Source organism: Amblyomma maculatum, chromosome 9, assembly GCF_055883805.1.
Source record: "Amblyomma maculatum isolate TAMU_Amacu chromosome 9, ASM5588380v1, whole genome shotgun sequence".
NCBI lineage: Eukaryota > Metazoa > Arthropoda > Arachnida > Ixodida > Ixodidae > Amblyomma > Amblyomma maculatum.
The window spans coordinates 41,502,835-41,530,393 of record NC_139352.1 but is presented as its reverse complement, the minus strand read 5'-3'; the positions used below and the strand labels follow the sequence as shown (position 1 = coordinate 41,530,393).

The following is a 27,559-nucleotide window of genomic DNA, read 5'->3' as shown; positions in this document are numbered from 1 at the left end:
ATAGTACTAGTCTCCTCACAGAGCTTTTACGCAATTATTAACCAACCGCAGCCTTCCTTATTCTTCGAAGTACTCAATAAGCGCTCTTCGATTATGACAAGTGTATCAAGCCCGGTGGCCTTTACTAAACACACACCTTGATTACATATTAGGAAAAGAAAAGTGAAAGTGCGCTCTGGTTGATGTATTTGAACTTTTGGCGAAAATATTCTGAAATTTCTAATCATTAAGCGCTTCTTATGAAAGTAACTTAAGAGCAGTATAAAATGCTGGTCTCGTTAGTGCGCACCTTACCAAATTAATATTTTTGGAGAGGACGCAAATGAACGTATTAAGGCGATTTGCTTTTTCGATGACACTCATAGCATAAAGCAGGGTAAGTTCGAATAGGCTACAAATATAAGGTTTTTAAAACAGAACGCGAACTCTGAGACAATCCATTAGCTAGTCTGCCTGGAAGGTGGCCATATACATAATCTGCACATGGCGGTCAAGGCATGGCTGAGGCCAACGATTCGAGCAGTGGCCACTTCCTCTTGGAGCAACTGCCTCTGTAGTCATCCAGGTCGAGATCCCAGACGCCCACACAGAAGGCCTGATCGACAGGCACGTTTCCCATGGTCTCGCGCATTAGCTTCATCGCCTCTTGCGCCTTCCGGGAGATCGACCACGGGTCCTCAAAGGCAACCCACGTCTGGTTGATGCTGCACGAACAAGAAGCTATGTTTACGAAAACCTGCCCACAAAACGTGGAAGCAAAACATGGAAACAAAATGTAACATGTTATGTGACGTTACATTAAGACGAAGCTGGTAGTCATGGATGTGTATGAAATGGCAAGCGGTACATAAATGTCATGCTTAGTCATGTTATGTTATGTCAGTCAGTCCCTTGTTGCGAGTCAGTCAGATCGGAGATCCAATGTGCATGACTATGGAATTCATTACTTTTGTAAGCCAGTCATGACCATGCCTAGTGTATAGTCGTGGTACAAAAGTCCTGGTTACGGCATTCAAAGGTACTAAGCTATGACACTCGAAATTACTGAGTCATGACAATCAGAATTACTAAGCCATGACACTCAAAAGTGCCGAGTGAAGTCACCTAAAGGGCTGCTAAAGAGCAGCCAACGCACATGCTTTCGCATTTCTTCAATGCAGATCACTTCCATGCTCTCATTTTTTTTAATTTGTTCCACACAGCTCTCACAACTAAATAAATATCAGTTGCAAACACGGCTGGTATAAACCCAAACAAGGACACTTGACTGACATAATATTGGAAATACATTTTCTCTGAAATTACTTTGTATCAGCGCGAAGATTCCACTGCGGCATGCTAACTCCGCCTGCCATAAGAAACACGAAGGTAAAAGAAAGCTAATAGAAATAGTACACCGACAATAAATTATTTTCTATAAACAAATTCTCTCGCCACTTAATTGCCATTTTATTTCAAACGGCAGCGTGCAAGCAGATGGAATATCCTCGACGGCAAATGATTAGCATAGTGCTGAACATTAAGCATTTGCCTAACCAATACCCGCAAACAGAATACAACTCCACGGTAGCAAGAGTTTTTCTCTGTTATTGTCTGGTGAAGAGTTGTGGCTTGTAGTTATTTTGAGGGGGATACGCCACCAATAACACCTATAATGATACGCTACTCCTTAGAAGTTGCGGGATGTGGTCGCTGCTATTGTCATAAATCAGGTCGCCTCAGAAGTACCGGTGGCTTTAATATGCAATTAAAGAACAAATATAATCGGTGCTATACTTAATTCAGTGAAGCAGGAACCAGTGAAAAAACAATATAAACAAACATTCAATAACAAATGAACCATATCGTCACTTTCATGTCTGCAGACACAAACCGTGAGCTGTCTGCGCGGCCATTTATAAAAAAAAAAAAAAGTGCTTCGAGAAAGCCGTTTGCAATATTCACAACCAGAATATTAAACCTCTACGAAGAATCGATGAAACGTAGGTATGAATTTGTTTTTTGGTTCAAACCACATCATCAGTCATTTCATTATGCATGGACTTCAAAAAACGGCGCAATGGATTTCTCGTGAGTGTAAGGTTAGGATTGAGGGCATTTGAGTGCTCTTGCCCAGCAGCCGCATCCACCTCTCTGTTTCTAGGAATAAGACAATGTCCGGGTATCCATTGGAAAACTATAATGTGCTTCTGTTTAGTAGCCTTGGAAAATTCCTTAGGAACTTCGTAATCCAGTCTAGCCTTCCATGGTATGGAACCAGTCCTCTCAAGAGATTTCAGTGCAGACTGGCTAAAGATTATCCACATACGCGGGTCGTGCACTGATGAGATGAACTGGAGAGCCAAATAAATAACGTAAATCTCCGCAGGCGTTGATCCTATCGCGTGTGCTAGTGTACATGACCACCGCTCAGTCAGGTGCGGAATCACACACGTAGCGATTAATGAATTTCGAAGACTGTAACCATCAGTGTACACATGAGTATAACTAGGATATGTATTTTGCAAAGTGTTAACTGCTGAACAGCAAATATCATCACGCTGTGCTTTCGAATGTTTCCTTCGACAGCCTACGGTAGTGTAGGGGTAGCTAAAAGCCATGGGAGATATTCTGTGTCTCCTTTCCAACATTCGTGACTTAGAAGAAGCTGACGGTTTTGTTGAAACACTTCATGTGTACGACTTCCAGTTCGTTCATGAAGCGCGGAAGCTAATGAGTGTCTTTCGTGTTGGGTTATCAAAACTAAGATGCGCCTGCAGGTCTCTGTTGTCCGTAACACTTAAAACGGGGGCTTTTGCCTCAGCATTTTCAAGAACGCTTGAAGTTGTGGAAAACCAGTTTCCTCCCCTTCGCCGCGACCGGTCACCACCACTCCGCCGAGCGTCGTGGCAGCGCCGGCTTGGAGAAAAGGTAAATAGCTCCCCTTGAGGGAAGGAGAATCAACGATGGATGCGCCACCAAGACTTCTACGCGGGTTCCCGCGAGAAGACGAGATAGATCTTCTGGATGCAGCCGGCAACGAGAGCGGTCTTCTCCCGCCGCCTCTCCCGGCAAATGCCGTGGGATAGCGGGCACGGAGTACGCAGTGCACACGGGAGGACCCGTCGTGCACGACCGCCCGTCTTCTGGTTCCCAACGACGAAGCGACCGGTAAATACCGCACGCTCTCGCTGCCTCCCGCGGCAAACGCCGTGGTATGGCTTTGTCCGAAGAATGCGGTGCACACGGGAGATCCCGGCCGCCATATTCACGGCGCGTGCAAATGTCCGCCGCCGAAGTAGCATCCCCATTCCCCAGCCTGTGAGTCAAAAGTCCTTCTTACGTAGCCTTGCCCTTCCAAGGAAACCCTTGTTGATGTATAGCTAGCCGGCATGCTCTGTATTATTTGCAAGTGCAATACATAGCATTCGAGTATTAACTATGTGTCGTCCCCGTCCTTTGTCCCCTTTGTTCCCCTCCGCGGGTCGCTATAGCGAGGACGCTGCACCTGCAGAGTGTGAGCGGGGCGGAGGGCCATTCCCCCTCATACCCCACAAAGTTGCCTAGGGAACTCGCGGACACAAACGGAGACCCTTAGCCAGCAATATTTGCAGGCGTTCCTCTGGGGTGTATGCTATGTTCCTTTCTTCGCTCACGGCGCGGTTCGGTTGTCGACAAAAACGTGTGGCACATACTACGCATTTTCTTTCCTGAGAACCAATTATCAAATATCAGTTACCAATACATGTTCTTGCTCCCGTCATTCTAAATTGCATAACACAACGTCTTTATTCAAGGACCAATATCGATAACTCAAATAGTTATGACTGCTAAAAGGAAGCACAACTTTCCTTTAGGAAGCACAACTATATATATGCTTGTGAATGTCGAATTTTGCTGCAATAATGCCACGTTTAGCAGTCCGGTGTGGCTTATTAACATAGCAAGAGATTTTTCTGCAAACAATAGCATTAACAACCTAGTAATCGCACATTCAACATGAATTTCTTATCATCACTTCTAAGGCCACCCGCAACAGGACCTAATTAAGCCGCCCTAACAAGCAGGGCGTTAGGCTTTCGCAATGTGAACCTGAATCATTATGTCTGAGGAGGCCAAAGTAAAATTAAATGACTTTGCTTACTGCGAACGGCCATCGAACAGATCGGTTAAGGATTTAAAACAAAACAGTACATTTTGCCTCTTTTAATACTAGAAAGCACGTATCCCATGTCTCAAAGTTTACTATTTTAAGTATATATACTCTCTGGTATGAGTTCAGCCAAAACTAGCGAAGCCTTTTCTGTACTTTCCAACAACATTTATGTGTCTCGTTATCACTGTGAAAGGGAAGTAATCCTAATAAAGGGGGGATAAAAGCGGCAGAGGTAGCAATGATAGATACTGCAAAATATTTCCACGAATGCGAACAAGCGGCATCAGAGCTGGCGCTCTCATGTTGAAGGGTTGCTGCTAAGCAATACTTGCCGAAGGTACGAGCAGTACTGCATAGTCTGCCTGGATACGGCCCCCTCACTCTTGCAGACCTGTTTATAGGCGATCACACCATCGTCGCCTGTGTACCTGGAGGACAACGAAGAAGACAACAAACAGCATTTGCAGAAGTAGACCACTGAATTTGCTCTTGAAATCGCCAGCCAGACACTGCCAGCACCCTCACGCATTGACATTCGCTTGCTTCTTGATATTTTCAAATCGACACATTTTACGAGGTCAGATGCAGCTCAGGTTTAGTTGGAATATGGTCGAGACCTTTTTCTAAGTATTATTTTTATCTGCAATTAACAATATAAGACAATATTTTTTTAATATAGTGTGGCTGTAATGTATCAAAGTGGCATAAATACGAAGGATTCAAAATAAAATAAATATTATCGTGATACCCCAAGAAAATACCATTGATTCCATATTTTTCATTTGCTCCAAGACTCCAGCCTAAATTCCAGTCTCGAATCACTAATTAGAACATTTCAAATGGCACGCACAATTTTAACTCCCCATGCCATTTGACTTAAGGGATCAGTAACGTAAGGGGCTTGGCTATAACGTGCAAAATATTTTTCAAAACACTGCTTGCCTATGCGCCTTCCCGAGGCGAGGAAACAAACATTCTGCCTACAGTGAAAAGGATACATCCGTGCCATGTCTGCGGAATACAGACTCAAAAAATAAAAAGCTTAGATTTTAGTAGGTAAATAAAAGTTGTTGTTTGCCAACAAAATAATGTGGTGAAAGCATGCATGGCGATAAGAAATGCTAGTTTTCATTTTTCTAAATAAACGTTATTTAAAAGCATTAGTTTTAGCTAAAACACGAAATAGCCAATGGTCAGGAACGTGAATAATTCTTCTTCCTGGTCTGTCCAACCAGGAAACACGCTTATTTTCCCCTGAGAACTTATTGTAATACAGTGTTAACAAAAACAAGCTCTATAGCCGCTTGCGTAGAAGTAAGTGTTAGCTCGATTTAGATGCGATTTGGTTAAGTCCCAAAGCAACTCGTGCTATGAGAGATGCCGCAGTGGACAACTCTAGAAATTTCGATCACCTGGGGTTCTTTAACGTGCACTGTCAACGCCCAGCGTACGAGCGCCTTGCTTTTCGCCACCATCAAAAGGCGGCCGCCGCGGCAACTTTTTGATTCATCCCACATCCTTGCGCACGGTAGCCGAGGGTCTTAACCACTGCACCACCGCGGTGAGCCCGATGCGCTTTTGTGAGTCTTATGGGATAAATCTCTCGATGATGATCTTCGTCTCTAGTTGGTGGAACAGATTGGGCAGCAGCTAGACGTTTCCGAGGTTGCCGTTTACTCACACGTTCTTCCTCGCGTCTGATGGCACGTACTCTTCTGTTTCAACTTCTTCCCGTGCACGTCGTGTCCTCATGCAGTCTCTTTCGAGTAGAGCAGCAGGCCGCTCCTCCGTTTAGGCTTCTCGGCGGGCACGCTCGGCTATTCAATCCACTCGTAAAGCGTTCTCGTGAAGTACCCGTTGCTAAGGATCGTCAGACGCCGCACGGTGGCGACGGTGTAACATCGCCGCACTAAGAGCCAAAGGTCCAACCTCCACGTCCATGGAGCACCGTGTGTGAGAGGATGGACGGACGGACGGACGGATGGATGGATGGATGGATGGATGGATGGATGGATGGATGGATGGATGGATGGATGGATGGATGGATGGATGGATGGATGGATGGATGGATGGATGGATGGATGGATGGATGGATGGACGGACGGACGGACGGACGGACGTACGTACGTACGTACGTACGTACGTACGTACGTATGTATGTATGTATGTATGTATGTGTGTGTGTGTGTATGTATGTATGTATGTATGTATGTATGTATGTATGTATGTATGTATGTATGTATGTATGTATGTATGTATGTATGTATGTATGTATGTATGTATGTATGTATGTATGTATGTATGTATGTATGTATGTATGTATGTATGTATGTATGTATGTATGTATGTATGTATGTATGTAAGTACGGACGGATGGATGGATGGATGGATGGATGGATGGATGGATGGATGGATGGATGGATGGATGGATGGATGGATGGATGGATGGATGGACGGACGGACGGACGGACGGACGGACGGACGTACGTACGTACGTCCGTCCGTATGTATATCTTAATTATTGTTTTAGATTGGGTACGTACGTACGTACGTACGTACGTATGTATGTATGTATGTATGTAAGTACGTAAGTACGGACGGACGGATGGATGGATGGATGGATGGATGGATGGATGGATGGATGGATGGATGGATGGATGGATGGATGGATGGATGGATGGATGGATGGATGGATGGATGGATGGATGGATGGATGGATGGATGGATGGATGGATGGATGGAATATAGGAGCGTCGCTTTGAAACGGGGTGGTAGCAGTAGCTATCATGCTCATTTTTCTCCCTATATCTTAATTATTGTTTTAGATTGGGTAACTATACCAACATTCTAATTATTAAATTTTTGTTTCTACATTACTAACATTGTCACTTCTCTGCTTTTAAGCCACCAATCTTCCAGTCGTTTTTTGCTAGCTTCCACCGCCGGTTTATTCACCCGGCCACTGGCATCTCTAAACCCCAGAGCTTCAGGAACAGTGACTGCGCCTGCATCAACTTCCGGATGGATACCATTACATTCGAGTATAATATGGTCAATTGATTCACTGGTGTTACCGCATACAGCACATGCGTCATCTCCATTGTTAAATTTTTTTTGGTATCTGCGTGTTCTAAGGCACCCTGATCTAGCTTCAAAAAGCAGGGCACTGCCTCTTGAGTTATCAAAGAAATCTTCCTTCCTGATCTGCATTTTCCACTTTCGGTATAATTCCACACTCTGTTTCTTTTCCATCGAATGTATCCAATTTTTACCTTCTGTGTTTTTCACCTGTTGCTTAATGCTCTTTATTTCTTCGTCCTTGTGACTAGCATACTTACTAGTTACTTTCCTAGTTCTTTTCCTCCATTGTGAGTCAACGCTTTTAAACTACAAATATTTAAATACTTTAGCTGCCCATCTGTTACTGTCCAATTTCCTCAGGCGTTCCTCATATAATATTTCACTCTGAGCTTCCCCTACTTCGAAAGATGACCAGCCCATATCTCCCTGTACCGCCTCATTTGTAGTTTTGCCGTGGGCAACTAATGCTGATCGTCCAACGGATCTCTGATTTATTTCTAATGTCGACTGCACCTCTGATTTTAGGCACAAAACCGCAGTTCCGAAAGTAAGTCCGGGCACCATGATTTCTTTCCAAATACCCCTCGTAACCTCATACCTGCTGTATCCCCACAATGCCCTATGCTTCATTATCCCGGCATTCCTTCGCCCTTTGGCCTTAAGTAATTGCTAATGCTTTCCAATGTATGCCAATCCTTCGTTTACCCATACTCCCAGATATTTATATTCTGCTACTCTGGGTAATTCGTGGCCTTGTATTTTAAGACCCTGATCAGCTGAGCCGTTGAAAATCGTCAGACCCGACTTAACTGCGCTAAAACTGAAGCCTAGAGCGTCCTCTTCGTCTCCGCAATACTTAAACTAGAGTTTGCAATTCTTCCAGACTCTCTGCTAGCAGCACAACATCGTCTGCATACATCAAACCAGGGAGGCGCTGCTCTACCGCCTTTCCACCTAATCTATATGACAGGTTAAAACCTAGGTTACTGTCTTGTATCCTCCGTTCCAGGTTTATCATATAAAGCATGAACAGCAGCGGTGATAGAGGACAGCCTTGTCTTAATCCTTTGCATACTTTGACATCTTCCGTACTTCTTATCCCTTTCCATCTAATTTCTACTTTGTTATCCTGGTATATTTCCTGTAGGAACTGTATTATCTCATAATCGATACCTTATTCTTTTATTATGTTCCACAGGGGTTTTCTGTTTACGTTGTCGTACGCCCCGTTTATGTCCAGGAAGGCCAAATACAAAGGTATATTTTCCACTCTAGGTATTTCGATGCTGTGGGTAAGCCCGAACAGGCTATCACCTAAGCGCCTATACCATTTCTAAAGCCATTCTGAAGTTCTCCGAGTATCTTGTTACTTTCTACCCATGCTTGTACCTTTAATTTCACCGCCTGCATGGCCAGCCTGCACATAACAGATGTTATGGCAATACGCCTGTAGGATTTTATGTGCATCATTTATCCTTTCCCTTTATAAATCAAATTCATTTTACTCTGCCGCCAGCTGTCCGGAATTTGCTTATTCGTTATGACTGTTTTCAAAGCTTTTAACCACGTTTCCTTGCTTTTTGGACCAAGTTCATTAATCAGCTTGATCGGAATTCCATCTATTCCTGTAGATGTGTTTTTAGGAATATTTTTTCTGCCTTTTTCCAGTTTAAATCGGTCAGTTCTAAGCTGCCTTATACTCTGCTACCTTGTGTTGCTTCCTGGTTTGCGGAGAATACCCTATCATCGCTCTTAAGTGACTCGGCTATAACTGATGTAATGTAGTTCACTGCGTTGTCTCCCTTTTAACAATTTCCCTCGTTATCTTGAATCCGTTCCTACTTTCTTTGATTCTTTTTACCTAGCCAGCTTATATAGTTCCAGAATTTTCTTGGCCCGCCTCTAGAGGCATCGTGTATGTCAGCCATCCAGAGATCGGTGGACTGCGTTATTTTACTTTGGACGAGGGCCTGTACCTCAAGTTTCTTTTGTCGATAAGATTCCCATTTTTGGTCGATTCCCTCCTGAGATACCTGTGATTTCTTTACCACTCGGTGTTCCCTTGAAGCAGCCCGTCGTTGTTCAATAGCTTCTCTGATTTCCTTATTCCACCAGCTCCGTGGCTTCCTCTTTCCATTCCAGCGGTTTGCTGCTTTAACCTCCTTAATTTTTCTTCTTATAAGTTGTTCTACCTGATCATAATCCCAGTCTTCCATGGTGTTTTTCTCGGTTGCTTCCTCTATTACTGCTGCTATCTGCGCTATTTGATCGTCATTGGCCTTACGTTCAGCGCCCTCTGGCGTCCTCACGGCTAGAAAAGTAGAATTATGGACTCGTTCTCAGGAATCCGGCATCGGCGCAGAGTATCGGCTTGCTTTCCCGCCTTTGGAACACAAGAATGGTGGTTAGAATACTAGCGTGGACGCGATTCACTCATTTTTTCTTTATTGGCATCTCTTGAGGGCAACCCAAGAAGAAAAAATTATTTGGCATTAAAAGGCCAGACCCGCGACAATCCGTGGGGAACTATGGATAGGTTCTAGCAATAGCAGATGAAAATTTATCACTATGATTCGCTGCATAGGTTGTTTTCCACTTACGATTATGAGGAAATTAAACACTTGTAAAGAATGCGTTTATTTTTAGAACTACTTGTAACGTCTGCGACACACTGGTGTTCTGAACGGGCATGGCACCCGCATCCCAAGAGCTACAAAAACTACGCCATAGATAACTCCGCAAACGAAACGCAGCTGAGAGATCCCAATACGCCCTGTTTATCGTCCTGCGTTATCGCGACCTCATAAAGTATAGCGGCATATGTTACAAACTGAAAACATCAGACTGCAGCATTTACTCACCAATGTTTCACTGCAGCACTTAAACTCAGCGACATAACTCAGCACACTCGAACATGCACATCATGAGAAATGCTTAGCTGAACCCATAATTTATTTTTTTCGTTACAGCAGCAATGCAGTGGTTAAGGCGCTCGATTAGTAACACGGATGACCTCGATTGCATCTTAGCCGCGAAGTATGTGCTTCGACGCAAACAGAACACAAAACAGCAGCGCCCTTTGCAATGTCACTGCGTGTTCAAAAACCTCCGCTGTTCGAAATTATCCGCAACTCTCCATACGGCTTTCCTCATGGCCTCATTCATTCTTGGACTCTAGCCCAAAACCAAATAAATTATTTTTGTATTTATCACTTAGCTTGAGTACTAAGCATACAACCTTTTCAACAACTATGGAAAGGCAGGCAGGAAAAACAGGTTTGCTATAGTGGTTTGCTATACAGATAAGCGCATATAAACATGAGAGAAAATGTTATATTTCTTGGGTTTAAAGTCCCAAATCTACCCCACGTATTAGGGATGCTGTAAGGGTTTTCGACAATTTCGAGCCCCTGAAATACTTTAAAAGGACATCGCACAAAGAAAAGTCGCCTTGTGTATTTGTTGCATTGAAACGCTGCGGTCGCAGCCTGCTTTAACCCAAGGTCATCAAGATCAGTGGACTGAGCGGCCGAATCACTCAGTCGCATGTCAGGTTAATCACAAAGGGAAATATGATGACACACCCGGCAGGGGACCTCAAGTCCGCCAATGTGTAAACCGAAAGCTTCTTTGCCCACTGCGCCAGCACGCTACGGGTAACTCGATGTTATCTGTACTGTTTCGGTATCTCTGACGGCTCCCTCTCCAATCTGTTTTGGTGGCTCCTTCCCACTCCTCTTGGCACAGTTACCATGGCAACAAGCAAGGCATGACAGGATTTCATTGTTGCCGGCTGCAGACATATCCACGCCACTAATAAGAAAATTGAGGATTTCGCTTTATAAAGCGCATTCAAGCCTATCGTAGCGACCCAGCCATGTCAAGGAACAGAATAGTGCCTGCCAGGTTTTTACAGCCGATGATAGCCGCGCTCAGTTAGCGTCCATCAGGGGCTTGACTCAAGGTGGTCTAGTCCACGGCTGAGACTATTCCCACTCTTGCTTTCTGTTATGTATGTCATTCATTGATATTCGAACGCAGACGTTCATATCTATGCTATGACCTTAAACAGGAAAACAGGGCAATACTGTACATCTTGAGGAATGAGAGGGCAAAATCTCTAAATAGGAGTCATGGCTCAGCTCCAGAAGACAAGGGAAAATGTGCAAAACACATTAGGAGCCCTTTTCGCAACCGTTCAAAAAAGGCATGAAACTCTCTGCTAGGTTTCGTTGTTAAACAAATCTATAAATCTAAACATTCGCACACAACAGTACGCGCAGAGGACCAAACTGCTGGTGCCACTGGCAAAATACTAAGAGTCCTTTTCGCAACCATCGAAAAAGAGCATGAACTTCTCTGCTAGGTTTCTTATACAAATCTATAACTCCATAAACATTTGCACGCGAAAGTACGCGCCGAGGATGCAGCTGCTGGTGGCACTGGCAATATGCTGAGTCTTTTTCGCAAACGTTCAAAGAGAGCATGAAACTGTGCTAGGTTGTGTTGTACAAATCTATAACTCTCTAAACATTTGCATACTAAAGTACGCACAGAGGACCCAGCGGCTGGTGGCACTGGTGATATATACTAATAGTCCTTTTCGCAATCGTCCAAAAGAAGCCTGAAACTGTGCTAGGTTTTATTGTTGTACAAATCTATAACTCACTAACCATTTCCAGACTGGAGAGTACGCGCAGACGCAGCTGCTGGTAGCATTGGTCATATATACTAAGAGTCCTTGTCGCAACCGTCCAAAAGAAGCATGAAACTCTGTGCTAGGATTTGTTGTTGTACATATCCACATCTCACTAACTATTTGCACACTGGAGGGTACGTGCAGAGAACCCAGCTAGTGATTACACTGGTGATATATACTATGGGTCCTTTTCGCAACCGTACTAAACATGAAACTCTCTGCTAAGTTTTGTTGTTGTACAAATCTATAGGTCCGTTCAATTCAGCTGCACACTTTGCACCAGTTCCGCGAAGTTCTGCGGCGGTGCCGCAAGCGTGCAGCGCCAGTTCCAGCAGTTCAAGGGCAGCATCGGCACCAGCTGCTTCTAAACGAATGGTAGAGTGCAGGCCGGGCCGCCTGCCAGCCTTGGCGTCGCCAACAAGCTGCGGTCGGCTGTGTGCAACTCGGCGCCAACGTCCCTTTTAACTTGATGAATTTTCAAATAGCACATGACAACGATGTTTTTGGCCTGTGAGTTGTAATAAACGGCACTTGTCAACAAGAACACGATCGAAATCATCAAGGTAATGGCTACGCGTACTCACAAGAAGTACACGCATGCGGTGTGATGCATGCTGATTATATACTTCAATCATGACCACGTGCGCTTCCATCGCCGGCTGCCGCAAAAGGTGCATTATATGAGTTTGCACAAAGCGTACTTCATACGATATGCTATTTGAAAATCTTTGTATGTTTGGGATAATTAGCGCCGTTTATTTGAGCGGCATATACACATGCAATAGGCTTCATTCATTCGTGAATATGTAATGCATATTAATGCATTACATTACATTACATTACATAACCGCATGTGGTCGCCTAGCTGCGAATTATATTGCCACGCACATCAACCGGCGCGCCAACATGCCGAATAAGATAAATTTTCAAGCAGCACGTCGCAATGAAGCGTTGATACGAATCAGTGTGTTTGCGGCGCATCATGCGGCAGCTGGCACGAAGCGTAAAAAACTTCGATCACGATTGAAGTCAACATATGAACCATAACGCATGCACGTGCTTACTTGTTAGACACGGTTTGAAGTACGCATAGTCATTTCTTTGGCTAGAACAGGCACCGTTCTCGTTGACGAGTGGAATAACTAGGGTCACTTCACTGTCTATCACAACACGCAAGCCATCGTCGCGCAAGCTGTCGTCTGCTTTCATGCGGCGGCTGCAGCTGCACAATTTCCGCACTGGCCGCTGAGGAGGTGCACAGTTTTGCTGAACTTTTCGTGAACACGACCTGCACGACGCATGCACTTTTTGAAACGAACGTCGTGGTGCAGAGGGCACCAGGTTGCATCGCTGAAACGAATAACGAAGTTCAGCGCCACGTGAACCAGTTCACGTAGTGCAGCTGAAACGAAACGGACCTTATAACGCCCTAATCATTTGCACAATGAATAGTACGAGCAGAGGACCCAGCTGCTGGTGGCACTGGTGATATATTCTAAGAGTCCTTTGGCAACGATCCAAAAGAAGAATGAAACTCTGTGCTAGGATTTGTTGTCGTACAAATCTATAACTCACTAATAATTTGCACAATGGATAGTACGCGCAGAGGCCCCAGCTGCTGCTAGAACTGGTGATATATAATAAGAGTCCTCATCGCTAGTCTCCAAAACAAGTATAAACCTCTGTTAGGTTTTGTTGTTGTACAAATCGAACTCACTATTTGCACAGTGGAGAGTACGCGTAGAGGACCCAGCTGCTGGTGGCACTGGCGATATGCAAAGTGTCGTTTTTTCAACAGTTCAAAATGAGCATGAAACTCTGCTAGGTTTTGTTGTACAAATCTGTAACTCTCTAAACATTTCCACGCGACAGTACGTGAGAGGACCCCGCTGCTGGTGGCACTGGCGATATGCTGAGTCCCTTTCGCAAACGCCAAAAAAGAGCTTGAAACTCTGCTAGGTTTTGTTGTCAAATCTATAATTCTCTAAACATTTCCAAGCGACAGTATGCGCAGAGGACCCAGCTGCTGGTGGCACTGGCGATATGCTAACAGTCCTTTTCCAAACGTTTAAAAAGAACATGAAACTCTGCTAGGTTTTGTTGTTGTACAAATCTCTCTCTAAACATTTGCAAGCGACAGTACACGCAGAGGATCCAGCTGCTGGTGGCACTGACCATATGCTAAGAGTCCTTTTCGCAAACGTTCAAAAAGAGCATGAAACTCTCTGCTAGGTTTTGTTGTATAAATCTATAACTCACTAACCACTTGTACACTGGAGAGTATGCGCAGAGGACCCAGCTGCTGGCGGAACTGGTAATTGTACTTAGGGTCCTTTTCACAACAGTCCAAAAGAAGCATGAAACTCCCTGCTAGGTTTTGTTGTACAAGTCTATAACTCTTTAAACATATGCACGCGACAGTATGTGCAGAGGACCCAGCTGCTGGTGACACTGGCGATATACCAAGAAGCCTTTTTGCAAGCGTGCGAACAAAGCATGAAACTTTCTACTAGGTTTCATGTTGTGCAAATCTATAGCTATAAACATTGGCACACGACAGTCAGCCCAGAGAACCCAGCTGCTGGTGACACTGGCGATATCCAGAGGGCCAAAGGAATAAATACAGACGTCATGCTCTGTTTGTTCAACTAGAAATTAATAACTATAAACATTTGCACACGACAGTAAGCCCAGAGAACCCAGCTGCTGGTGACACTGGCGATATCCAGAGGGCCAAAAGAATAAATACAGACGTCATGCTCTGTTTGTTCAACTACAAATTACTGCAAAGAAAAACACAGAACGAAACTGGAACCTGTTCGAAAAAAATTATGGGGCATTATGCGTTTTCTTCTGGCGGAGAGTAGTTCAATCTATACACACCGTTTCTTCTGTACTGTTCCTCTAAATCTGGCAATACGCGCAAGTAATTAATGAAAATCTTGAGGGAAAACTAAGTTTTCATAGACGGGTGACAAATACAGAATAGGGAGAATCTACATGACCGATTTGCTATATAATCTAATACGACACACATAAACAATACGAAACACGAACCTGTTCAGATTGCCTGGTCCCGTTGCCTTCAAAAGGTAACCGGAGCTTTTGTCGGCCACCTGGTAACCTGTTGCTCGGAACGAGACGCTGAAGCAGAAGTGAGCGAAATCCATATTGTTGGTAAGGTTCGTCACGAGATACGTCAGTTGATTCTTCATCCTGTTTAATAAGCCAGTAATATGAGCGGAGTTAATAGGAACGCGTCAGGCTTCCTTCATCAGATCACTCATCCTGAAATCATTGCGCTCGTAATACTGAGCGGGTCCAGCACACATCTCTAATAGAATAGATGTTATGTTTTAGAACTGCATAAAAGCTGATAACGGCTCCAACCTGGGCGTCCCCTCTGGTACACACAAAGGTCACTGGCACTTCAACAAAACGTGACACACTCCCCTAAATACAAATATATTTGAGCATTACATGCGGATCATATCTAAAATCTTTCAATCGGTACATCAGACCACAATCAAAGCAGGTCGGCAGAGCGCATACTGCCGCGTATTCAATTTATGTGTCCCTACAACTCTTAGTTGAGTGCTTTTATTGTAAACAGTTATCCCAGGAAAAAGAAATGGTATCCTTGTTTTGTCTCGTGGTATTAAACGGCATTAAAAGAATTGATTACAGGGGTGAGCTGCTTTTCTAGAGTTTGCAGACAAGGCTTTAAGGCGCCAGTTAGCGGCTTCTAATGGTATGCTCTGGGATTCAGTTATGCGTCCTATGCGTATGCACGGTCAAAACAAAACGGTTCGGCTAGTGAGTTCTCGACACCCATTTCCCCTGGCTGAGCCCCTGCCCCGAGGTCCATGTCGGTGTAATAAAGTATTCTCTCTCTCTCTCTTTCTCGGCATCCATTTCCACTCAGTGCTTATGCTTCATGATATGTAAAAGCGGTCCAATATCCAACATGTTTCGAGGGATCACAAGGCAAGAAGGCAAGCAATTGTGGTTTGTGGTTTGTGGGGTTTAACGTCCCAAAGCAACTCAGGCTATGAGAGACACCGTAGTGAAGGACTCCGGAAATTTCGACCACCTGGGGTTCTTTAACGTGCACTGACATCGCACAGCACACGGGCAAGCAATTTCAAGTGATATCGGGTGAACGCGCTTTTTCAAAAGCAAGCACGAAGGATAGCGAACTATCGCGTGCTTCAAACACACACGATGCTAAGATTGCGATTATTCAACATATTTTCTTGTTTTGTTCTGTTTTCGTCTTCTCCGTATAAGATAAGCGCCTTACCACGACGAAAAAGGAGCTGTACGCTTATTGTATGATGCCTTATCTTTGCACTGCGATATGAGCTACCGCTCTGAACGGACGCAAAATGTTCCGGCCCTCCCAGAAAAATACGCAACGTAGATACACGCCAAAAGGCTTCGTTATCGCCGGCCGAGTGGTGCGTTTGCCGAAACGCGCGTTCACCGCTATCAGCCGCGCTTCCTTGCCTGGCCGAAATGTTACACTCGTGAATCACGGTGGAATGACGACGCCCTCGTCAGCATCAAAGCGTCACAAATGCAGGCAGCGCCTTCCTTGGCGGCACGTAACGAACACGCAAGGCGAGGGCTGAACGGGGAAGCGATAGAAGGGAACAAAAGGATACAGTCCTCCTTTTACCACGCATGCGCACTGGACGCAAATCTCAAACACATTGCCTATCGATAAATGGCGCGGACATTCAGCGCAGAGAATCGTCGTCGTGCTTTAAACAAGGCTGCTCAGCATCGTACCTGGAGGCTTTTGGTAACGACATTGATGGAATTTGAATTGGCGATTCTCGATATAATGCTGTTTCTAGGCTAATATGTGGTGTCCTTTTTAGACCCGCTTTACTCCATTTGTTATGCAGCTTCTGCAAAGGGCCAAACCCTCTGAAGCCCTATCGTAAAAGATCTTTCATTCGCAAAAATCAAAGCCCTTCAGCATTTTTTGTCACTGGGTATCAAATGCGATGTAAAAATCTATGATTGCAAAATCAGATCAGTTCAGTCGTTCAGTCGTGTCCGACTCTTCGTGACCCTATGGACCATGTCACGCCACGCTTTCCGGTCTCTCACCATCTTCCTAACATCACATAACTTCATCTGCAGTGCCTCGAGGATGCCATCTAACCATCGCGTTTGCTGCCTACCCCTTCTCCGGCAACCCTCAACCTTTTCTACATGGTTTCAATTGCTTGGACATTCTATAAATAGTTGCATAGTAAGACTTCGTTATGGCAAAACGTTTTAATTGCCATGTTCTAGATTGCAACTTGAAAGGAGGAAAAATTCAAGCCTGATGGCACGTACATTCTCCTCACCAACGTCTGTAATACCGCCCCAAATCTTCACTGTGCGTACGGCCCGAACTCAAAACGATTTCGTATTGCATAACGAAGTTGATGTTTTCAAAACGAAGTGACTGAAACGAACATTGAGAACAGACTTATTGAGAAAGGTGAGAACAGGAGATTCCGTTACACTTGCATAAACTACATAATCAGGTAATGCATCAATTAGGTCTGCCTAGCTAGCCGTACGCAATAACAGGTCCGCGGCCTAATCAAAAACTAGCTTGAAGCCTGCTCACATGCTATCGCTCAGAAATACGCGCAAATGCTCGTCCCCCTGCCATCTGATAAATGTTTCTAGCTTCTAGCTTTCCCATCAAGCTGCGCAGTCCTTACGAAAACGGCCCCTTTCCAGCCGTTCGCTCTAGCCATATCGAGCCGACGATAGATACCACTGCTTGCTGCATAGATTGCCGTCGGTAGTCTGGAGGACGAATAACTGGGCGAATTTGATTTGCGTAGAAATCAGAGTGGTTTTTCTCCCCCAGTAGTTGTGCGTTCCTGCGGCTAGGAAAAATTGATAATCTTAAGCGGTATCTGTTTATTACTTCTGTTTCATGAATGTTGCGCATTTTAATGTGTAAAAACAACCCTTCCTGAACAAACATTCAGTTGCTACACAGCGTCGCGTTGTCTTCTACCATGTCCGTGTTTTTCGTGCTGGTAAGCTATGTCTCATTTCTGCAATCGGTAGTACTGATGCACGAAGAACAACAGACACCTTTCAAGCATCTCCTAAATTATTTGCCTCAATAAATTGCAGACATCATTAGATAGCTACGCTAAAATGTCGCATTAGGGAGAATTGCAACTGTCCTTGCCATCAAGCATCGCACGGTAAATATTTGAGAGCCTCATGCATCTGGCAGCGAGCTTAAAAGAGCTGCAGCTCACTCTTTCCAGGGGCTGCTGCAGCTCGTGATTTGAAAACCAGGCTGTGGATAGTAGCCGTGCGTCTTAAAGATCATCCAGTCGACGAGTGTCGCGATGTGCGGGATGTCGTAGTTTTGCAGCTCCTCCTTCTCCCTCGGCAGAATCGCGCCCAGCGTCAAGTTTGGCCTGGAAATAACAGCGTCTCGTGTCGCTTGAAAAGCTATCATCGTTCGTAAAACGGTATGGTATATTTAAAGATTCATGGAGGTTTACCCAAATTCCTTCAGTGTTTGTTTATTTTATTTTTTTGTCAAGACACACCACCGTAAATCTAAGAGGAGCATTGTGCGCTGCCAGCGGTGGCCATGGTGCGGCGCTGCGTACATTTTGAGGGCTTCAGGCAGGCAGCAGCGAAGACACTTGCCATTGTATTGGGGCAAGTCAGCACGCAGTTCTCTTTTTTTTTTATGCGTGAGCGTTAATTATATCACGATGCCACAAAACCAACCGGGCGAGGTTTTCAAAATGCCTCCGCAGAATGTCAGTAAAGAATAATATAGGTTCGGACCCGAAGAATTCGCCCTTTGGACACCCAAAATTTGATTTCGCAAAATTCGCTTTTCAACCTAACATAGTATGTCCAACTCAGTGCTGCTTCCACATTTAGGTTGACCCCACCTAAAATATGGCCCCCTCTACGCCAAAATTTGGCCTTGTCAACATTTGAATATATTTATGTCTAAAATAAATTGAGTATGTCTAATTCAGTGGTGACACCCAAATCTGAGTCGGCACACCTCCCAAAATGCAGCCCCTCGGTTATCCCGAAATTTTACTTCATTCGAATTTGACCAACATTGGTGTCTAACTTAATTTTATATGACCAATCTAATGGCGACGTCCAAGTTTAAGTCAACTCTCTCCAAACTTAGGCCTGCTTACACATTCTCTGCGCGTGGTATAGACTACATGCCCCCTTGACTTTTTTTTCTGCTATACTGTAATGGGCCCGGTATGGTGTGCATGAAGGCCTGAAGAGAAGGCGCATTGATTGATTGAGCGTCTTTTATTGATTAGGAAGGCTCATGGCTCTGGATGGGGATAACGGGAGCAGGCAGGATCTTCATTGTTTGCACAGGTCGTCACTCAAATCATATTTCTCTGGCCAGGCCACTAAGGGAGCCCTACTTAGCAAATATCATTTGTGTGTTAGCATCAGTTCATGGAAGCGAACGGTAGTTCAGGCGGTAGGGTTCGATCTCCGAAAGTCCAGTAGAAAAAACCGGGCAATCCCGAGTAGATGAGATATGCCGCCGCGCGTTAGAGTCGTACAATGGGGGCACGTAATCATTTTCTCTGTATAATGATGCCAGCGGGCCATAATACGTGGCGTGTAAGCAACATGGGCGATGAGCTTATTCAAGAATACTTCTTGACTTCGGGTGAGGTGGGTTTTTGCGTAAAAGGTGGGTCTGGTGCGGCCACCTGCATACGATGCTGACTGAGGCTACGAAGTCGGGTCCGTGTATAGTGAATAAGGGCAAGAAAAGGGGTGTGTTGCCCGCCCAAGGTCGAGTAAGGATGAAGCAAGGGGGGTGGGGAAGTAAATGTGGACATCGCCGAATCGCCCCCTGATTAGTCCAAGTGATCTGGGGTCCACTGAATAACGATAGTTTTTGTCGCGAGTTGGTGGCGTTTAAGGAGGCGCTGTATGGTCGTAGCAGTTGCATCTTGCGAACCCGGAGTAGCGATTTCCTTGTAGGCTTCATAGGAATCAGTAACAATACGTATTGAATCAGTTCCGGTGCAAGGCACTCCTGACATGCCTCCCCAAATCGCGAGGAGTTCAGCATGAAGAGGGGTACCTTGAGTTAGGTGGCAGGCATAAGCGCCTGAAAGGGAAGGGTTGTCATCGCATACCCAGCCCATAGATGCAAATTCGCTAGTAATTGAAGCATCGGTGTATATCTCAGTCGTATCAGGGATTCGCTCTTGTCGGTGATGGGCAGCAAGGAGCTCCCGGGGAATGACAAAATCACGGTTTGTAGGTCGGCAATGGAGGAGTGTGGCCACTGGCATCTCCCAAGATGGAAGAGATGCCTATAGTGCTTGTGTTTTGTCGTTGCGCTGTTCATCCCAGACCAGCAGGCGACGTCATTAGACAGTGTTCTCTAGACATATTAGACATATTCGATGACGCGTCTGCGACTCGGAAACGATGGCAGCGAGCGGTGGAAGAGCGGCCAAACGCTCCAGTTCAGATATAGGAGTGTGCTTAGGTAGGCCGGTAACAGTGCGTAGTGTTGCGCGATGAAGGCGTTCGACCTCAGCGAAGTACTGTTGCCTACTTGGGTGGTCTCCAGTGTACAAGGGAAGCGAAGAAAGTATGGCTATTATGCCTACACATTGATAACGCTTGGCGAGAAATGCGAGAGTGTGCTGTACCACAGATAAAATTTGCTGCTTAACATTTCACATCCTGTAACGGCGTTTCTTCGACATGTGCTTCTACGCAAGAGGCTTGGTTTGTTTTCTGGGGTTTAACTGCCCAAAGCGCTCAGGTTATAAGTGACGTAGTAGGTGTCAGACATTTCGACCACGTTGGTTTGTTAAACGTGCTCTGACATCGCACAGTGCACGGGCGTCAAGCTTTTCGCCTCCATCGAAACATTTGGCTGGGGCTTAGCTAAGGTTAAGCCTGGATATCTCGAAGCGAAAACCTTGGGTGATGCTTATGGTTTAGCTTTGGTTGTGCTTTATGATTTAGCCTATGGATATACTTACGGTTTAGCTTATGGTTATGCTTTATGATTTAGGATATGGATATGCTTAGGGTTTAACTTATGGATATGATTACGGTTTAGCTTATGGTTATGCTTTAGGCGTTTCAGACTCGGCTTTGCTGTGTCGTTTAGCGAGACGTTCTCCTCGTTGTTAAGGTGCCTCGGACCCTATTTAAGCTTTCTGACTTTCAATTCTTCGCTCCTTTTTAGCCAACTCCAGTGGTAGCACTTCTGTATCGATAGCATGTATCGGCAGCATGTTAAAGACGCTTCGTGTGTACTCTTATTTCATTGTCATGTTTATGTGACATTAAAATGCTCCGGAACCGCAATAAACATTTGTTGAAAGTAGCGCTATTGTCCTGTCCCCTCCTCGTCTTTTGTGGTTTTTAGCGCTTTGCTTTGTTGACGATGAACCAACGCGCCCAAACATTTTCCCTTCAAATATTTCGTCCCCGTTAGCACGCAGAACAATGTCTCAAAAAACATTTACTTATTGCAGCAAAATGGAAGAGCTGTAACTGGAAAATGTTTACTTAGCAGTCTTGTGAGTTATTTTATGCACAATATATTGCATATAGTGTAATAAAACTTAATATAGAAGGACACCGCGTGATTTTCTGTAAGGTTTTATGCTCAGTTAAGGTATTTTGCCAATTTTTTTTACACGAAGCATAAAACTGACGGGACCTGTATTTACCTTCTCGGTCAACTAAACCACATCACGATCCGGTAAATCACGATAAATTTAAACTGACAAATCAGTTACCATAATATTAATCGAAGGGCTACAAAAATTGCGAACCCTTGATTGAAAACATGTCCGCTCTGTCAACCTCCCTCCTTCAGCAGATTTTCTGTAAGGTTTTATGCTCCGTTAAGGTATTTTGCCAATTTTTTTACATGAAGCATAAAACTGACGGGACCTGTATCTACCTTCTCGGTCAACTAAACCACATCACGATCCGATAAATCACGATAAATTTAAACTGACAAATCAATTACCATAATATTAATCGAAGGGCTACAAAAATTGCGAACACTTGATTGAAAACATGTCCGCTCTGTCAGCCTCCCTCCTTCAGCAGGGTTTGCTACAGCACAAATCCCTGCGATAAAACTGGGCTGCTGAAGCCCTCCTTTTATTGCTCATCCCCTGAGCGCCAACGATCACTTTGAACATGGCCTCGTATCTGAAATGTCTATTGCTTGAACCGAGCGAAGAACGCACACCTTTGGCTCACGTGCCAGCGATATGTCGAAATGCTAATGTACTTGTGCGGCATTTGATTAGTTTTAGCACATCCGAGGAGTATGAATTTCACCTATATATTAGTTACATACCTATATTATCGGCTTCCGAGAAGTTCGACGTTCTGCAACATTCTGGTTATATCGAATATTGTTGACAACAGCACACGAGTCGTGTATTTTTGGCCCTACCTTCTAATTATTTTCAACAATATATCAACATGTATTGTTGTTGTATGCCATGTATTGGAATTAATCTGATACTTTGTAAAATAGCCACACACCTCGAGAAAAAAACATTCAAGGGGTATCTCAAGCTCCGTCTTAAGAGTAGGCACGATAGCACATTATCAGTTCGCGATTTTTGTTCTATTTTTGTTTATGTTGCTTTTAAAGAAAATGAAGGTTCAGTATAGGCGTTACTTCTCGATTGAGAAGTACCCTTACATTTAACGGCATACAATCGGAGGTAAATGTGTCGTCGGTTCGAATGCCTATCTTAAGCAAGTCTCTTAGTTTTTCTAGTGAATGGATGCTAAATGGGAAGCAGAATTGTATGCAAGAACTGTGAACGCTATAGAAAGAACAGTTGCGTCATAATTTTGATATTGGCTCACGTGCGTGTAACGCAGTTGATTTGTGCTTTACTACTACAACAACGCCGACGGCGACTTTTCTTGAACACAGAGCTTTAACGCTATCGCATCAAATATAAGACGACAATTGGAGCAGCAAATTTCTCGGCCCGCAAGAGCAAAAATTGTTAAGACGCCACTGTCCGGAACCTTTAACTACGGCGTTCCTGGGATTCCAAGTCCCTTTGGGATGTTCACCTCTATAACTCAAAACAAACCTGACCATAGTTGAGCATGAAGCATGCAAACAGATCTAAAAAAGAAAAGAGATACTTTTTTGCGGCGTTACAACTATTTCATACAGCTTTCTGGGCGACAGAAGCTTAATAAACCAAAATGGGCTAGATCGTTTTTATATATCATATTTTCGTCCGACGAACGCATCGTATCATAAATTATGCAGGAACGCTGATAGAGAGCATCAGAACAAAGTAAAAAAAAAACTAGAACCTGAAAACGGAGGAGAAAATGTCGAAGAGCGTGCTAGCCTTGTCTCTCGCGTAGGGCTGGGACCAGCTTATGAAGAAGCCGTCGAAGCCGAACTTCTCCACCCATTCCTTGGCCTTCTTCGCCAAATTGTTGGTGCCTTGGGAAGCCACGGTGAACAGTACCGTCTCTTCCGTCGGGTGATGCGCCGACAGAACGGTATACACCTATCGGGCACAAAAGTACAGGCTACGGTCATGTATGCAGTGAATAAAAGCAAGCTATGTGCCACTAAAAGGCAGGTATAGTTGCGGAACGTAAAGCGGATAGTTGAGCACAATTGAACTGCATGATATCTAAGATAGCATTATCCTCATCCACATCCTGGAGAGGCATTTCCCACTGACCACCATCTAACCCTGTCAGCTGCGACCACTTTCTTCTAGTAAACTTTCTGACAACTACCTACCTGATGTTTATGGCCCACCTTCCTACTCTGCTCTTCTTAGAAGAAGAAGGCAGCAGAGCAGGCAACAAAACAGAAGAAGCACACACAGACACAAGGACAATGCTGCACTGAAAACTATATTGATCAGAACCCGCCCATCGTCTCCCTTCTACCAAGATGTGTGGCCAACTAGCTCAACGTTCAACTCTATTATTGTACTACTCTGCTCTGTTCGCGTATATATAAACTTTGTGTCCCAATGGCACCATTGGGTATTTTTTCATCACTTTACTTGTCCTTAAGTAAGTTATTTGTCCTTATGAGGCTTATAACGTACTTGCTTCTCTTGCCTTCAACTATTAGGATAGAGCAAAACAAATTAGCGAAGACAATTAGACCGTAAGCACTGCATTCTTCAGCGTGCCACTTACCTTGATGTTCTGGTAACGCTTCTTGAGCAATCGCACGGCTTCCAGACCTTTGCAGTCGATGTCGAACTCGGGCGTAGAAGACTGGAGCTCTTCGTCTGGGCCTAGAAGTTTGACGGACGCGTAGATCACGTGCTTGCAGATGAGTCCAGGAATGAGCCCCAGCACCATACGCGACACTGCGAAAAGCGGATACTGCGGCGCTGACGCCAAGGCTCGGATGCTGCACTACCGTGCATGTAGGAAATGAAAGAGGCAAGGACTATCAGGAGGACTCTTAAACTTCGCCTTATGATTAGGGTGGGTAGCGCAGCGTGCGCGTTTATAGCCTCTTGTTGCTACTGTGATGCTACTTTTATTAAGCCCGCTTCTTTACCTATTATTAATAACGTTGCAGTTTCAGCTTGGCAACTCTGGCTTTAAACACGAACTCAATTTCAGCCCTACTATTAGGGCAGGGGCGGTAACGTGCGCGTTGATTGTTTTTCTTTTTTTTTGCTTCTCTAATGTTACTTTGATCAAACGCGCTTTTTTAGCTATAACTCTATCTTTAAGTACGAACTCAGTTTTAGTCTTGTCTTTACGATCGTCAGAAGCCAGCTTACGTTGCAGCTCCTCTTCCTCTACAGACTTGCAGCACCTCGCTTCCTTTCCTCACGTTCGTAGCTCAGCATCCCGCCTTCGCTTCAACCGTCTAGCTGCCTTATGCCGAACGTTCTTCTTAACCTCATCCGCATCCGTCATATGACCTTTTCCTGGTAGTTGAGCAGCACCATCACGACAAGACAGATGTTCAAACGGAGCACCGGCACATCTGGTACAATACATCTGGTACACATCTGGTACAATGTCATATATCGTTGTCGCACTAATACCGGCCACTGGTCACCTCACGCAATCCAGCGACAAACGTACGAGATTATTTGTCTACACCACACTAAATTAACTCTCACATCACAAATCACTAATCAGCAAAAGCTCATCACTCATCAATCAGTCAATCACACCAGCAACCACCCGCAATCGATCAACCGACACTAATATCGTATGCACGCCATACACAAGTCTTCGGTTTAATTCCGCATGTATATATAACTTAGCCCTGGAAGGCACAAACATAAGAAACTCATAAGAAACTCATAAGAAACTCTATACAGGTCTGTCAATTTTAGACACCTTTTTTACTCGACCCGTGCGCAGTTTACTGATGATGCACTAGAATGCGCAGGCGCCATCTTTCATGGAGAACATTCATCACGTCTCCAGTTAAGCTAGGTGCCTCATCCCATAGCAGCTCCACTCAAATGTTTATGCTGGAACAAATTTCTCTCGTCCTTGAAAGCCCACTCTCAAGCCACTCTACGCCTTTGGCTTTTCGGCGCGACGAACCCAGCATACCTTGCGTAAACTCTCATTAACACATTACAAAAAGTTAGAGGGACACTTAAGAACGCCATTGAAAATATGAAGAGATAGCGGTTTGTTGTCCTCTGGGCGGCATCCGTTTTGAAAAATTGAACACGAGAAGTATGCACGTCATTTCCACCGAAAAAGCCACTTAAAGCGCAGTGGTGTCATGTGTGGTGACAGCGACCCATTAGGTCTCAATAAGTTCCGGTGGCCACCGCATGCCGACCTCAATTTTGCTGTCACCATAGACAAAGAAAGTAGGTAAAAGGCATTCGATGCCGAAGAGCCCAGTGTATCCCAGAGGCCCTATTTACTGTAGCGCGCCGCGCGCCACAAGGCTGTGGGTCAAGCTCTGAACAACTTCGAAAGTCGATTCTAGGTGCACGCAGTTTTAACGCAAGCATGATCGGCGCCCTTATTATTTGTGCAAGTTCGATCTGCTGATATGTTTCCTTATTTTCGACTTTGCTAAATGGAAATTAGATAACAAGTCCTCTTGACCGGCTATCAACGTAGCTGCATCACAGCCTTTGTCGAACAGTTGTGAGTGCAAATCAAAACATTTCTTTTCGTCCACACAAACACGGAACCGATGCAGCTCGTCTTGCCGCTTGGAGCATCATAAACAAACTGGAAGACACTGACAAAATATGCAATAGATCAATCAAAAAAGGCACAAATCACAAGAATCAGTCGAAAGATAGAGAAGAAAATAAAATGAAGTGGTTTCAGCAAGTATGACGAATAGTACACAACAAAACGAGAGTTTCACATTAAAATGTTCACATTTACAGTCATGGTTGCTTCAGCAAGAGTACCATGCATCCTAATTTAAACAGATATTTCTAGCAAATAAACTGCAAACCGTCTTGGGTAATAAGCGCAAACCGCGGGGTACACCACTGCTTTGCGCTTAAATGAAACTCCTGCATTTAAGCGCAAAGCAAGCGCAAAACACAAACTTAACGCTTAGAACGATTTTTACAGCCCACATGCTAACGAAAATGCATAAAGAGAGCTTTCTAGCTCGAATACTGTATTTATCGGTTTATAGCTGGCTTGGGGGCCGTCTGTTGCGGGTTTTCAGCTTTTGAGTCGGCACCACTGGTGGGCTATGCCCACGCGCATGACTACGCTGGTTGTATCATTCAATCGATGGTCGTCCTTTTCTGGGGTCGGATTTAGACGAGTGTTCTTTACCAAATATCTTCCTCTATGCCTACATTTTTCTCACTTCTGGAGCACAACGACGGCAATGGCATCGGCGACACATTTTTGACTGAAAAAGCTGCATACGTTATGGCGCAAAAAGTCCGTATCTTCAAGGGCGGCAAGAGAGTTGGTGGGTCTTTGTTCTTTATCAAATTTTTGAAATCTTTTTCCTGTCAAAACCACGCCATCTCAACAAGGGGGACAATTGAGAAAACTGTTTAGGACTCACTCTAGTAATTATAATGGTGGCTTGTCTGGCAACGCTGCACCACATAAGCCCAGATGGCTGCCCGATGAATGTTCGTGGGAGCAGAATGCTTTTGGCGTAATGTTTTCGCGCTTGCCGTATTGGCTGCTAAGACCGGCGACTGGCTGATAGCTTGGTCTCTACAGCCGCGCCGGATGAAGCCGAGAAAGCTTCATCGCCTTTGCAATAGCCTCTATGACCACTCACTACTTTATCAGTGACTCAAACACGACCACATAAAAATTCGCCAGAAGGCAGGTATTCCTCACAATTATCTCTATTGTAATCTCACCTTCCTTACAGATGCACCATGTCCAACTTATATGAGGCGCCTGCGTACTACCCATGGGAGCTAGGGGGGCCATGATTTCGCTGGATATTTCATCGACCAGGCAGTAGACCACACCTTCTTTGGATCAGCGAGGAACTACCTATATTTGTTTTGTGCCATGAAAGTATCCAGTATGATTGTCTTGCGCGAATTGCTTAGCACTCCGGACAGAGATCACTCGCAAATCCAAAGAGGTTACCTAGA

The 27,559-nt window shown here is 44.7% G+C and overlaps 1 protein-coding gene across 1 annotated transcript; it reads right to left on the bottom strand.

The window, feature by feature from the left end:
• Nucleotides 1-490: 490 nt before the first annotated feature.
• On the bottom strand, nucleotides 491-24,326 carry LOC146178921 (chitinase-3-like protein 1). Its single transcript, XM_084580069.1, has 6 exons — nucleotides 24,159-24,326; nucleotides 23,304-23,506; nucleotides 18,206-18,370; nucleotides 14,973-15,131; nucleotides 4,468-4,563; nucleotides 491-704 (listed from the first exon to the last, which is right to left on the bottom strand). Exons 1-6 carry the CDS (start codon nucleotides 24,324-24,326, stop codon nucleotides 491-493), a joined length of 1,005 nt encoding a protein of 334 aa, XP_084436195.1.
• Between the last annotated feature and the right edge of the window lie 3,233 nt (nucleotides 24,327-27,559).

Coding starts and splice junctions, on each gene's coding strand:
- LOC146178921 (XM_084580069.1), bottom strand. CDS start 24,326: ATGGTGCTGGGGCTCATTCCTGGACTCATCTGCAAGCACGTGATCTAC. Junction 23,507..24,158: donor AGCGTTACCAGAACATCAAG/GTAAGTGGCACG, acceptor TGTGCCCGATAG/GTGTATACCGTTCTGTCGGC. Junction 4,564..14,972: donor GGACCAGGCAATCTGAACAG/GTTCGTGTTTCG, acceptor GTTGTCCTCCAG/GTACACAGGCGACGATGGTG.